A 13761-nucleotide genomic window follows, 5' to 3' on the forward strand; every position below is an offset into this window, starting at 1 on the left:
AAATAAGGTATGAAAGGGTATCATGAAAGATTGTGTTAAGAATTATTTGTACTTTACTATAAAAGTATGTTGTATTTATAGTACTTTACTTCACGTGCGTTGCACCCGGTGTACTTACGATACTTGAAGTATATAACCTCTCGTTTACTTTGTACTTTATTTCGAGTGCTTTTTATATGTACTTTACACTACAATGTAAAAAAGCAAACACTGTCTACAAAATCAAGCTCATGCAGTGCTAAACCTCAAAGCACAAATGATACATCCGCAGTAATCCACTGACCGGAAAACAAAAAAGTACAACATTAATCCCGCAAAAGCAGAACCAGCTACAAAAGCATTTATATGGAAACACAAGCCGCTTTATATTCGTCCAGCATGAATTTCGCTAAGGGATCAATACATTTATGTACTTTATTGTTGCTATAAAAATTTAAAAGTAACTTCAAAAGTAATTTGCTACTTTTTACGGTGGTTAGTAATTTACTCAATTACTTTCCATTTGAGTAATTTCTACTCTACTCAAATTACTTTTGCGGGAATATTCAGTAACTTACCTAATTACGTTTTTGATTAACTTGTTCATCTTTGCGGCACTTGCATACATGCGAAACAAATGTTTTCCGCGAAAATTGAATTTCAGATTCCAACAAGATAGTGAAATATAGGTATTGTTTCGAGCAGGATGATAATGAATTTTATTTATTGAAATACATTTTATGGCTATTTCTATGCAAATTACAGGCTGTTGGTCAAAACCCAAAAGCTGGTGGAATGCTCCCTCCTCTGAAAAATTTTGAAGAGAACTTGAGCGTCGCTCAGTCGATTACCGCAATACGGACTGGGCGCTTTCATATCCTTATTTGCAAAAGGCTTGATTTAGGCTTAATTTTAAGAGAACCTAAAGGGGCCGTGCAACGATTGTGGGGTTTTATGCAACCTTTTTAACGTCACAGCCCAAGTAGCGTCTTTGCCGTGGTAAAACTTCAAGAATAGAAACTTTTTTTTTAGTCTCGCCTTGGCTAAAGTTTACGACGTTATCGTGGAGGCAGTGTTTTGAATAGTCACAGAGATTAGCTCATGGTACCATGGTGGGAATATTCAATAGAGGTTCATAGATGCTAGATGCGACACGAGCATTGCGCGAACCCTCGATTTGGGCTCGTGACTGCCAATGACTCAACGAGCATTCGGCTCTTGTCTTTTAAAGCAAATGTTTTCCGTGTATCTTACCAAAGCGGGAAGTTAGTCAAGCCCAGTGTTCGTCAAGTTACGGGTGTACGTTGAAGATAAGAGACCTTGCCAGCGCAGTACCTCTGCTAGCCTAGGGCGTGGCCTAGGGCCTTTAACGTGCATCACGCAATAGTCATACACAACCGCGCGCCGGTACGATGCTCATCAAGATCGAAAGAGGCGAGGATGGGAATTAGCTGCGAGATGTTTCGGTGGCGCCCTCGTTTGGTTACCTTTCGTGACGTCATTACCTTGTGAACAACAAGTTCGATGGCGTTTGTTATGGGCATGGTGAAAGCCTGAAATCATAGCGCTCTCAAAGCAACACTGCCAACACCGTCAAAATTGAAGTTCTTACATTGCTCTTATTTCCGTCAATGAGACATCCTTTGCTGACGTCATAGTCAGCATTTGGCCAATTGTGGTGGGCCGACCACAGCGACGCTTTCGATCGCCCACGTCGCCAATAGACCTATCTCACGGTCAAGACCTGTTCACGCATACAGCGTAGCGCTATAAGCCCAGCGCTGACTTTGCGCTAAGCGCGTGCTGACTGGAGCGTTCATTAACTTTGTACCGTACCCTCAAACCTGTCGCTCATGGCAGACGATAAGTAGCTGACGGCACGTGAACAGCGCTGCATCAGCACCTCACTGCATGTAAGAAACGGTTTTTAGCATAGTGTGAACTGTAGTCTTCCTGCACGCGCGACAACCCCACTGGAGGTCTGCGCGAGCAGAACACAAGGCGGCATGTAGTGTCCTGTGAACGGACGCATGTCTCCATTCAACTATACAGTTATGGCAGCGTCCCGCATGCGAATGCGTTGGAGCGCTTAGTGATGTCTTTCTATTGAGCCCAGTATCCCTAAATCTTGCAGCGCGAACTTTCGCTTTACGTGCTCCGAGCTGCATTGCACTAACACACTCGGCCACCGATTCCTCTCTTGTCCCGAGTTGAACTGCTGCTATGATGTTGTTGTACTCGGCTAAGGGGCACAAGCGCTTCCACGAGAAAGATACCACGATGTAATTTTGGCTCCGGCGTCTGCAATACGTAACCATAAAGGCGGCGTTGTAGTGAGCGATTATGCACGAGCCACGTTTGAATGCTCTGTCAGCGTCTGTTTATGCGCGCAAAAGAAAACAAAATAAAGTCAAGATAAAATGTACAGCTCGTGGCCTTAGCATCCAATCGAAACACCAAAAATGCATTCCTTTCAGCTGTTTTGTTCGTGTGTTTCTAGAGCGCAGCTCTTAAGAACCCGTTTCTGCGGTTTGCGGCGTCGCCGTCGGCGTAACCACCCCGCTAAATTTAGCGGAGGAACTGAATTGGTGTTCAGGTCACGTGACGTCGATTTCCCCACTAAATATAGCGGAAAGCTTTTCCCCGCTAAGTTTAGCGGTATAAGGAGGAGGGAAGGGCACGGAGAGGCATACCCTCGCCTCGGTACCCTCCCGGCTCCCTCCTCAAGGGCTGCGTTCTAATTTCACATTGCAGGGGTTTGTAAACGTCTTTCACTTTTTTTTTCCTTTTTTTTTCATCTATCGCTTTTTAGCAACCTGAAAGAGCGTAAGACCGCACAATCGAAACGCAACCTAAAAATATGCGATTTTGCTCGTGAGGGGCGCTGCTCAAAACTTGAGAGCTACAAGCCTTAGCCGAACCCTAACAGCAGGGAGTTTTAGAACATCAAGTCCTAAAGCCTGGGGTCCCTGGGGCAGCTTGGGGCGTCGCACTGCGCATGCGCAAACTTATGCGCATACGCAGTGCGACGCCACACACTGCTCGGGGGACCCAAAGTGTTGGAACCAGCTATTCTAAATCTTTCTGTATGTAATTCAGCATGTGTCCTACGCTTTGTCAACGCCAAGGCGTGGCTACGATGAACGTTGGCGTCATAGAATTGGCATCAGATAACGTGGCCGCTTGTTCTGGCTGGAGGGTAACCCCTGCTTGTTTTTTTTAATGTTTTTTCTGGGACTTTTAATGCTTGTAGAGGAAAAACTGACGCGTGTTTTGTTGGTTATGAACGTCAAGAATCAATGCCAATCGGTATTTACTGAAACTGCAAAAATCGTTGCACCGGCCCTTTAAAAGCTGAACATATATTTTGTTTTTTTATGTAGACAGTCATCATCCAAAGCTTTAATCTTAGATGAGCTTAGTTGCGTACCGGAAAGATCATCATGGGCCTTTGTTGTCCAAACGGCGAAAAATAAAGTACTTTGAATGAGGCAATCGTTTTTGCGAAGCTGATAGGCCCTGAACAACTTTAAGAAATGTTCAGATTTCGAGCGCTTTAAGTAGTTTGTTTAGTTCTTCAGCAAATTTTCAAGAAGATCACTGAATCATGTCAAAAGTATTGTCGATTTGCTGCTTGCTTGACACAGCTTCGAGCAAACATTAAATGACGCACTCTGTGAGACATTTCACGGCGCTCTCCCTATTTTCGGCATCTTTTTTCTAATTCTTTGTGGAGCCACCTTAGTCTGTGCTTTTAAAAAGTACGGTCCACCTCACTCAAATTCCAGCTTCTTTCAAAACTGTTTAAGGCTCTAGGAGGTGTATTACCTCACACATATGGTCTACCATCGGTTAAAACGTACGAAAATGTGGCATCTACTGCGTCCGGTGTCAGTTAGAAATATGAAAGAACAGCCTTGTGATTCTCCGATGTAACGTGTGTTCTCGCGGGAGGGGATATGCAAGCGTTCCACCCCTTTCGCAGATTGTCGGCCGAGACCCACAATGCTGTCTTTCAGATGATCAAGATGATGATCGCTTGCGTGGCCGCATTCCTTCTGTGCTGGCTCCCGCTGAACCTGTTCATCGTGGTCTCGGAGCAGTACCCTGACGTGTACGACCTGAACGGAATTGGCTACGTCTGGTTCGTCTGCCACTGGCTTGCTATGAGCCACACTTGCTACAACCCGCTCATTTACTTCTGGATGAACGCAAAGTTCCGGACCGGACTGCAGGCGGTGTTTCGCTGTTGGCACGTCCCCAAGAAAAAGTCGTCCTGCTTTGTCTCTACCGTCAAGAAGGTGTCCTCTGCCAGCGGCAACACGACCTGACTGCCACACGCACACATCCACTCTGCGGCTCTGTCTCCTGCGTAGTCCCTGTGTCTCCTTTCAGGTACGCTGTTGACACATCTTCGCTTCCAGTGGCAGGCGCCTAGTCCGTTGCCTGCATAAGCTGCATGGCCGCTTGTCCTCTAGTAGGTGCTTCTAACAAAGTCTGCAGCGGTATGATCAACGGATGGCACACGGTCGTCGTAGTAGCCCTGCTTTCCTTGTCCACTGTTTGTCTTGGGAATGATCTGTAGAGATAGTTGCTGCCTTCGTTCCTCTGCCCAATTTTGGCTGTGCTTGCCTGCGGTTTAAGCTTTATTGATGTTATTCTCTTAGCGGCACGTGCGCATACTACTCAGTCGCTGGCCTCTTAATAAACGCAGGACACGGTTTGTTATGTTGACATCTCTTACTTTGTGATTCGTTTCTCAGCTCTCTTATTGACTGATGCCGCAATATTATTGGCTGTGGAGCGACAATGAGAAGCTCAGAGTTCGCCACACCCTGCGTTTCTTAAGTTGTCGATAATTATAGCTGGCACGGAATACCTGCAAACGTCTTGAATTTGGGGGGTGAAGTTCTGATTTGCCATTTTGAACTGATTAAGCTTTTGTTTATTTTAGAGGGCGGGAGGAACAGGGTGATAGAATGCCGTTTCGCAATTTTGGTTTTACAGAAGGGATCCCTGCTGCTTGTTGTTACGGCGCTTGCGTCCGAATGCCCTTACGCTTATAACTCCTCACGCTTATAACTTTAGATCATGTTATGTAAAGTCAAATTCGAAGGTCCTATATAATATATATATATATATATCGAGGGAGCCTCGACCGCTTGGTTACACCACAGAAGCTTATTTTGAAGCTATTTTGGAACAGATGCGCCCGAAGGGGGCGCTTACGTGACCGTAGTGAAATAAAGGAATTGTTCCGATTTTGGTTCACTTCACTCGTGCATTGAACTTTTTTTAATAAAAACGCACGCATGTCGAGATATTTTTTTTTATTTATATTTCTTTAGAAGTACCACTGTATCCACTTAAGGAGCCATTATTGGAGCGGTTGCAAAATTGTTTGAACAAAAATAAAGTGTCGTACCTACAGCAATCTAGCTCAAGTGCAATTCCAGAGCTATTACAAAACGACCAAAAGACGTCAGAATGACGGTCTTATATGTTAGCTGTTTCCAGAACTGAATCGCCCCAGAGCAAAAATAGTAGTCGTTCTTGACCATGTAGTGTTTTATTACTCTGGAATAGCTTAGTCGTTAAGTCACAAGCGATAATAATGATAATTAGAACTTTGGATCCGGAGGGTACCGTTCAAGAGGGCGTGAAAAATGTTTAGTCTCTTATGCAGTTCATGCTCTCGTCAACACCTGCGGTAGCACGGCTTCTCTAACCAACTTCGTGCAATTCGCTAGATATTTTTTTTTATATTAATGAAAACGCAGTATGATAGCAAACCACACTGCGTTTTCATTTAATCCAGCACATCCGGCGTTATTCACGGTTATTTCCAGGTGGTGGTTACATATTTAGTTTATTAAAAGAAGTCATGGATACTTGCATTGATCCACCCGCTTTGCAGTGTGGTTGTAAATCATTTCGTTGTTGATATATCCAGATAGGAGCATAAAAGTTGAAAACTTAACCGAGTATGGCACTAAGGATCCCCACCCTAAGTATTTTAGTTCGTGTGTTTCTTGTTAAGCTATTTTAAGAAAATGCCTGCGCGTCTACTTGCCCTCAAAATGTTTGAAGAGCGGATCTCTGCGATCTACGAAATCAGCTCAGCGAATGATGAAGCGGAACGTCCGTTTAGACCTAAAAATGAAGTATGCGCTGTGGCATTAAGCAATGCAAAGCGTCATGCTTGCATTGCGTAATGCCACAGCGCAGACTTAAATTTGAGGTCTAAACAGATGTACCGCCTCATCATTCACTGAACAGATTTTGTAGATCACAGGGATTGGATCTTCGAGCGTTTTGCGGGTAAGTAGACGCGCAGGCATTTCTTAGAGTGTATCAACATTCGTGTTGATGTTGCCAACTCAATGCAATAATTAACATGTTAGCCCGGGTTGGACGACGTTCCTAGAATATGTTAGAAAATAATCGTACTCTACCTGAGTACGAAAACATTAAAACTTTAATGTATAGAATGATGGTGCTTGGATAATCATCAGTGACTCTGAATAAGTCCCCAAGTCACAACAGTATCTACGCAAAAAAACTCAAGAAAGAGAGCTCATTTTAGATATAGACCCTCCTCCCGCACGACAGAATACAGCCTCCATAACTAGTGTTCCGTGTTTTCGGATAAATCCGAAAAACTCCTAAAGACGCCGACGGTAAAATTCTGATCAATTCACATTTATCCGATAAATTCCGAATTCTGAGGGGGGAGGGGGGGAGGGGGAGGAGGGGGAGGGACGGGAAGGAAGCCTTCCCCTTCCCTCCGCCCCCCCCCCCCCCCCCCAAAAAAAAAAAAAGAAAGACTACATAAAGACGTTATTTTACAATTAAGTTTGATTAGCGCGCAGGGTCAATGGTCCAGGGAAAGTGCCACCCGTCACAGTTATGTTTCAAATCTCGGATCATTGACAAAAGGGGTCTTACCGCTTATATCGCCAAGGTTCAAGACGACATGTCATCGTACTTTCGGATCAGGACAAAAGCCTTTGTATTGGTTTCCAGTTTGGGCCATACTATTTTTGTTTTAAGAGGAAAAAGAGGTTGTGTTTTTGTAAAAGTGAAAGCTCTGGACCATAGAGATTGCATAAAATTGGGAAGAGGGGTAGCTGAAACTTCCCTATAGCCGTATATTTCGTGCACTAGTCCGCGGACTATACGTTTTTAAAAGTTGAAATTTGAGGCTGTGCTGACTATCTGCGCGTGCGGACTATACAAGTGTTTTGTTTTTCAATATCGCTGATTAAGACGAGATCAGACGGATTTTGTGAATGAAAGATTATGTTAATGGTGGTTTATGTATATTATAGGCATCTTTGTGAGCTAAGAAAGCAGACATCTGTCGAGGTGTGCTTTCCATGAGAAGATTTTTGTGTCGACTAAGCATCAGAAGCGGACTATGCACGGCGTGCAGACTATGGACTGGGTGCAGACCAATCTCAGCAAAAAACTTTTATTTTAAACCCCGAATTTACCAATGCGTGGTGTGGACTATAGTCCGGAAAATATGGTACACCCGTTACCACCCCACCTCGCGCGGCGGCGGGTAGCATATAATAGGATGGGATGAATACGTGCTTCCCAGTCACTACCTCCAGGAGTCTATTTTTTAAGGTATCGACGTTTATCGAAGCCACTCATAGGTGCAACTTTTGCCGTGGGATAAAATAGTGTTGTCAATGGCAATGGCACCAACACCAAATCCAAGTGAAGAAATATTAATTGATATAAGCGCGTTTTATTCTTATTTTTTATCTAGCATATGTTTACGGACGGCGGATGAAAGCTCACCGGAAAAAACCTCACCGAAAAGTAGCTCACCTGAGAAAAGCTCACCGCAAAACCGGCAGATGAAGAAAAAAGCTCACCGGCCATTGAGCGGAGCGGAGAAAAGCTCACCATTTTTTTTTCTTTAATTCTTTCTAAAATTATCGGATTGCACGTCACAGGCACAATCCGTTAAGCTAATGAATGACGCCGCAAGCATAAAATCAGAACATCGGACACCCGTAAAAAAAGACAATTTATTGACAGCTTGACAGTGCGCCGTCGGTATCCCTGTCAGATAAAGAGGTTCGTTTTTTGCGAGCTAATATAAATAGCGGTGTGGTGAACCGTTTCAGCCCCGAAGATTGTGTGGCGCTTATCGATGAGTAGGTGTTTGTTGGTGTATTCAGTGTCGGCTACGCTGTTTTCTTTCTGTTTCTTTTTTTTTGTTTTTGTTTTTTTTGTTTTTTCACTAATAAAATTTAAGTTGCGAGAACGTCCTGTCGTGTTTGTTGTCTTCACTCCGTCTTCGTCGTTTAAGTGGTTTTCATCATGTACAGTGCAGTATAACGTTTACCAGCTCGCCCAATTCGGAGCCTTACAGAAGACTTGTTCTTATACAGGTCACGAGTAACAATGGTGCCAGTGTGCAGCTTTGAAAGTCATCGGTAGCTCGCCGTAGAAGGGCACTATCACACAAAGCCAACGTCTGGAAACTCCAGCACGAACGGCTATAAAACATCCATGTCCATGAAAAAAAGGAAACCTCGATATCCTACTGACCGTTCTATTCTGTTTTCAAAGGTTAACAAAAGCTTTAAAGAGGAATTCAGTAACCTCGTTTCTGCGCATGCACTTTCGGATTTTCGGCATTTACAGTTTTGCTTTTTAGGTTTTGAGCAGACATAATGAAGTTTTCGAACTTTTTTTTGTTCTTCAAGTTCATAACGTTTTCAGTTAGGCTTCGTTGCAGTAAATAACAGAAAACACTAGCCCTTTATTATTAATTTGGGGGCCATAAACCCAATAAGCTCAACAAATATTAGAAAAAATGACTTTTTCTTTTTTTACAAAGCTGGCGAATTTTAATGATATAAATGTATGTATGTTAGGCATGATCCAACAGCCTCCATATGAAAATAAGAAAAAAAATCGGTGAGCTTTTCTCCGCATACGCTCAATGGCCGGTGAGCTTTTCTCCTAGATTCTACGTTAACACCCGAATATTCTTTATTTATTTTTCAAAGGAAACGCTGCGAAATTAAGCTCCGAATTTCTGAGATGTTTGAATTAAGCAAAAATAAACTCCTATAAACTCCGAATTTTCGGGGAAAAAATGAACTCAGAAAAACACCCTCCAAATTCGACAAAAAATAAAGTCCGAAAACCGGGAATCCTATCCATAACTGACTTCTGTTGTCTCTCCAAGATGCCGATGCACTGAACTCAGTACTGACGAATTTGCACCAAGACTGCGCTGGGGACGAGAACACTAAAGTGTCCAAAAGGACAAGAAGCCGTCGCGCGACAACCGTAATGAAATAAGGCGAACAAAATTGAAAGAAACAAAAAGTGAACGTCAGTGATGACTCCGCCCATGCGTAGCTCCATAAAAGCGTGTATGCCACTCTTGTATACTGTTTAAAAAAAATCATTTAGTAGCTTTCCAGTGGATTCCAAGCTACTGTGGAATATAGCGGGCAATTAAATGGCTGCGGCGATTATAGGTCATGCTCATTAGTTCATCCGATAAAGTTCTGGCTTCATTCACCGCGAATTATATTCGCATACGTGCGAAACTACGCCAGGAGAGTTTTGTATTTTTGTTTTTAGGAAGAAGTCTTTGAACGAAGCTCATCCCATAATATGTCAACTTAAATGTAATGCTTCAGGTTGCTCGTGATCACAAGAGACGCTCAATAATCGGTTCTTCATCGAATCCGAAAAGAGGTCGCTTACGCAAACTATAATTTCCATTGTATTGGAGATCTGGTGTCACCAAATCATTTAATTCGTATAAAGTCATGAACAAAATATAAACCGCGTACAACTTCAAGGCACAACACATGCTGATAACCATAATCAACTTAAAGAAAAACTAAACGATTATAATAAAACAATAAAAAAAAACAAGCTGAATGGCGTGTTTGTCAAACGCTCTTTGAGGTTTTGAAGGTGTTTGTTTTGTTTCTGTGTTGTTCTGTTTTATTCCTTGTGTGTGACCCTCATCTTTACTGGGTCGCTCAACTCCTCAAACACAAAGTTGGGGCCGAAGTTCGCGGAGCGCGCTGATTGGACTCTCGTGACGATGGCGTCACGCGCGACGAGATGTCAATCATCCAAACTCTCTCGGTGCTCAAATTCCAGCGAGAATGTGAAACACAAAGTCGTAGCGAGCTTCATCGGAGCGCGCGGGAGCTACACCTTGGGGCCAGGCGATTGAACGGCTGCACTGATGATGTCGCTCCCGCGTGTCCCTACATCCCTACACCGCGTTACGATCAATAATATGTGGATTGTACCTAGGGCGTATGCAAACACTCTGAACTTTCTCGTCGGAAGATTGTTGTTTGTGGAAGTTATTGGAGACGACAAAGTGACGTTTCACAACTTTGGGAAGGAGTTATTTGGGGCCGAAATCTTCGCTTCGGAATCGAGGCGAAGATTGAACTTTGTGATGTTATGGAGCCGTGCGCGGTGTGCACGGCTTTGGAGCTCATCTTCCGGAACTGTCAACAACGCTACCGGGGTCACCCAAGGACCGTGTATTGACTGACGTCTGTAGTGTTTGAGAGAAGAGTGGGCGAAGAGGGATGGCAAAGGAAAACCTAAGGAAGGGGAAAAAGAAAAGGTACGACCAACACACACACACACACGCATACACACACACACACAAATAGGAGTCAGGAAGGGCCGTAGAAATTGTTTGGGAGAGAGGAAGAGAGAGAGGAGGGGTGATGGTAGTAATGAAGGGGGATATCCCTTCTGCCAAAGTTTTAGAACGCAGCTCTCAAGCGCTCGTTTCGGGCTTGAGCGGCGTCGCCGTCGGCATAACCGCGCGTGTTGCATTATGGGACGTTTCCCTGCTAAATGGGAAGGGAGCACGAGAGAAGGAGGGGAGGTTACTGAGGAAGGTGGAAGGGCATACACTCCCCTCCTCCTCCTCAAGAGCTGCGCTCTAATTCGACGTTACAGAGAACTGTAAATATATTTAATTTTGTTTTATTATAACTCTCTCTCCCCCCCTCCCCCCCCCCCCCCCCCCCCGTCAAGGGCTGGGGCATCAGAGGCCCCAGCCTCTGACGCCCCTGACGCCCCTCAGTGGGGTCAGGGGCTGGGGCGATACCCCATCCCCCCCCTCTTACAACTTTATGCCCCTTGCCCCCTCTTTCGATGCCACTGAGGAAGGGGGGGGGAGGGGTGACCCCCTCTCCGTCCTTCTGTTTTGATGACCCTGCAAGGGCCGTTCCAACTGAGCGAATACGAGGAACAGCACAGCGTGCAATTTTCGAAATAATGGTTCTAGAGATTCTGGAATTAAAACGGTTCGCACTCCACGAACTCACAAGCGGCCATGACAGACTTCGAAGCGAGAGGCTCGTGTCAGGGCTCGTTGTATGCAGGTGCATTCAGTGACGTCCTTTTATGGTTCATACCTTTGACGCCAAGGTCCAGATTTTCAGTTGTGGACGACAAATTCGATGGTGCCTGTTCAAGTCGACGGTGACAAGTTTGGTTGTGTACGATGAAAGCTTGGTGTCTTCGCGTTCTCGAAACATCACCGTCAATATTGGCAACCTGGCACGACTCTTATTCCTGTTAAAGAACGGGCACATTGATACTTTAGACCCATGTTGTTGTAAAAAAAACTATCTCCAAACTCCGGTCTAAAAACATGCTTTTCGTGCAAGGCTCGTCAAATTATGAGGCGCTGGAGAAATGCAGCCTTCTGCGTTAAGTCCTTATTTCGAACTCTTTTTTTGAAGAGGCCGAAATAAATAAAAGGAACGACAGGGACGCTTTTTAGTAAATGCTGCTTTATCGGCGGAAATAAGAATGACATCAGACTATCAACTTCGACGGTGTTGATTTTAGAATGCAATTACCCAAGCCTCCATCATAGAGGCAATCAAACATGTCGGTCGCAGCTGATAATCTTTCTTGTGACGTCACACGTATGAACCACGGTCGTCTCCGCGCACTCCCTCGTGCTGCCCTTGTTCGGCGCCTAGGGAGTGGTAGGGATTTTTGACCCCTTGAAAGAATAACGTCACGAAGATACACAAATCCGCGGGTTTGTGAGGAAAGAAAACTTCGCGGCAATTTTTCGATTCCTCCCCCCACTATGTCATAGCACAAAGAAAGTTGTGTTTGACGAGTTTAGGGACCCTGGCGTCGAAAAACTCCCGAGAACACCGTTACCACACGGATAGCCCAACTATTCAACACGGCCGGACTGGAAGCGCGCGCTCTCTTTCTCTTCTTATGGCCTTTGCAATTGCCCGGGAGACAATGGCATTTTTTCTCCGCATGTAGTTCACTTGCTTGCCGCCAGGGGCGCAACCACCTCACCCCACCTCACCCACTGATCTCAATGACAATTGCTGGATCGCGCTTGCCGCTTCCGCAAGTGAAGCCACCGGACGCAACCCCGCTGGGATACGATTTCCCGTTTTGCTAGCCTTTTGCTGCGGTTTCCCAGCGTGCTGTAGACACGTTTTCTACTCGTTCGTCGTCATTCGCCGAGGAAGTTTTTTGAGACTCTGTGTATTGTTGAGACTTGCCGTCGTGAACACGTGGAAAATTTTACGAAAGCGCAGTGTCGCAGGAAAAAGGCACAACTCGCCAAAAGCAAGGGTCTGGCGGCGTGTTCAAAGCTTCCTTGGCACGCCAAAGTGCCGTGTCTCTGTGCCTTCACGCGCTTGGATACCGACCAAGAATCGACGCCGTGTGGATGTGTTTTGCGAGTGCAATGTGCGTGAAGCCGTATCAAAAGGTACAACTCGTCGAAAACAAGTGTCGCCGGTGTCGCGGCGTGATCAAAGCTTCCTTGGCACGCCGAGTGATGCATCTTTGTGCCTTCGCACGCTTGGATACCGGTCAAGAATTGACGCCGTGCCAAGGTTCTGAACGTGTGTCGCGCGTAGAAGCCTTTAGATCATTTATATATATCGGCCACGGAGTTCTGGATCGTCCAGCTGTTCCGGTGAGTTGCTATCAATAAAAGGGGGAGATCTGTACGTGTTCTTATGTACTATATTAACCATGGCTATGTCCCAAATCTACTCTAATAGATTCCGTGGGAGCACGAATAGGGCAACGTTGTGGAGCCAGGGGGGTTTTCGAAAGCAAAAGTACAAGACGGCGAGAATGAAAATCTTTGAAGCGCGGCCGATATGGTCGTGTGCAATCTGTTGACCAATTACAATTAGGCGAGCCGCGCTCAAACGTCAAGTGCAATTAAGTAGGTTGATAATAAGCCAGCACTGATCAGTGATGAGGAGCTGTTGTGCACGGTATTGTGTAAATCGTCTAAGGACGAAAAAAAGACGTACCTTCCCCCCATCTTCGTCGCTAGTGGACGCTGGATTAAGCTCGTTCCTAAACCGCGAGGGGAAAAGACGCTGATCCAGAAGCACGAACAGCTTCACGCACATTGCACTCGCTAAACACACACACACGGCGTCGATTCTTGGTCGGTATCCAAGCGTGCGAAGGCACAGAGACACGGCACTTCGGCGTGCCAAAGAAGCTTTGAACACGCCGCCAGCCCTTCCTTTCGACGCGTTGTGCCTTTTTCCTGCGACACTGCACTTTCGTAAAATTTTCCACGTTTTCACAACGGCAAGTCTCAACAATACACAGAGTCTTCAAAAAACTTCTTCGGCGAATGACGACGAACGAGTAGAAAACGTGTCCACAGCACGCTGGAAAACCGCAGCAAAGGCTAGCAAAAACGGCAAATCGTATCCCAAGCGAGTGAAGTCCGGTGGC

The 13761-nt window shown here is 45.3% G+C and overlaps 1 protein-coding gene across 2 annotated transcripts in view; it reads left to right on the forward strand.

Annotated features, from left to right (window-relative positions):
- The window catches only part of LOC8032994 (RYamide receptor), a 147054-nt gene that overhangs the window by 111221 nt on the left and 22072 nt on the right, over nt 1-13761 (forward strand). Inside the window, exon 2 of one of the 2 annotated variants that reach the window (XM_040219599.1) lies at nt 3999-4355. The exons of the other annotated variant lie outside the window; for it this stretch is intronic. Within the exon in view, the coding sequence (XP_040075533.1) occupies nt 3999-4310 (312 nt within the window). The 3' untranslated portion in view covers nt 4311-4355. Of the gene's footprint in view, nt 1-3998; nt 4356-13761 lie in introns of those variants that run through there. 2 annotated transcript variants of the gene reach the window in all.

This window comes from Ixodes scapularis, unplaced genomic scaffold (genome assembly GCF_016920785.2).
Source record: "Ixodes scapularis isolate PalLabHiFi unplaced genomic scaffold, ASM1692078v2 PGA_scaffold3__209_contigs__length_174095766, whole genome shotgun sequence".
Classification (NCBI taxonomy): Eukaryota; Metazoa; Arthropoda; class Arachnida; order Ixodida; family Ixodidae; genus Ixodes; species Ixodes scapularis.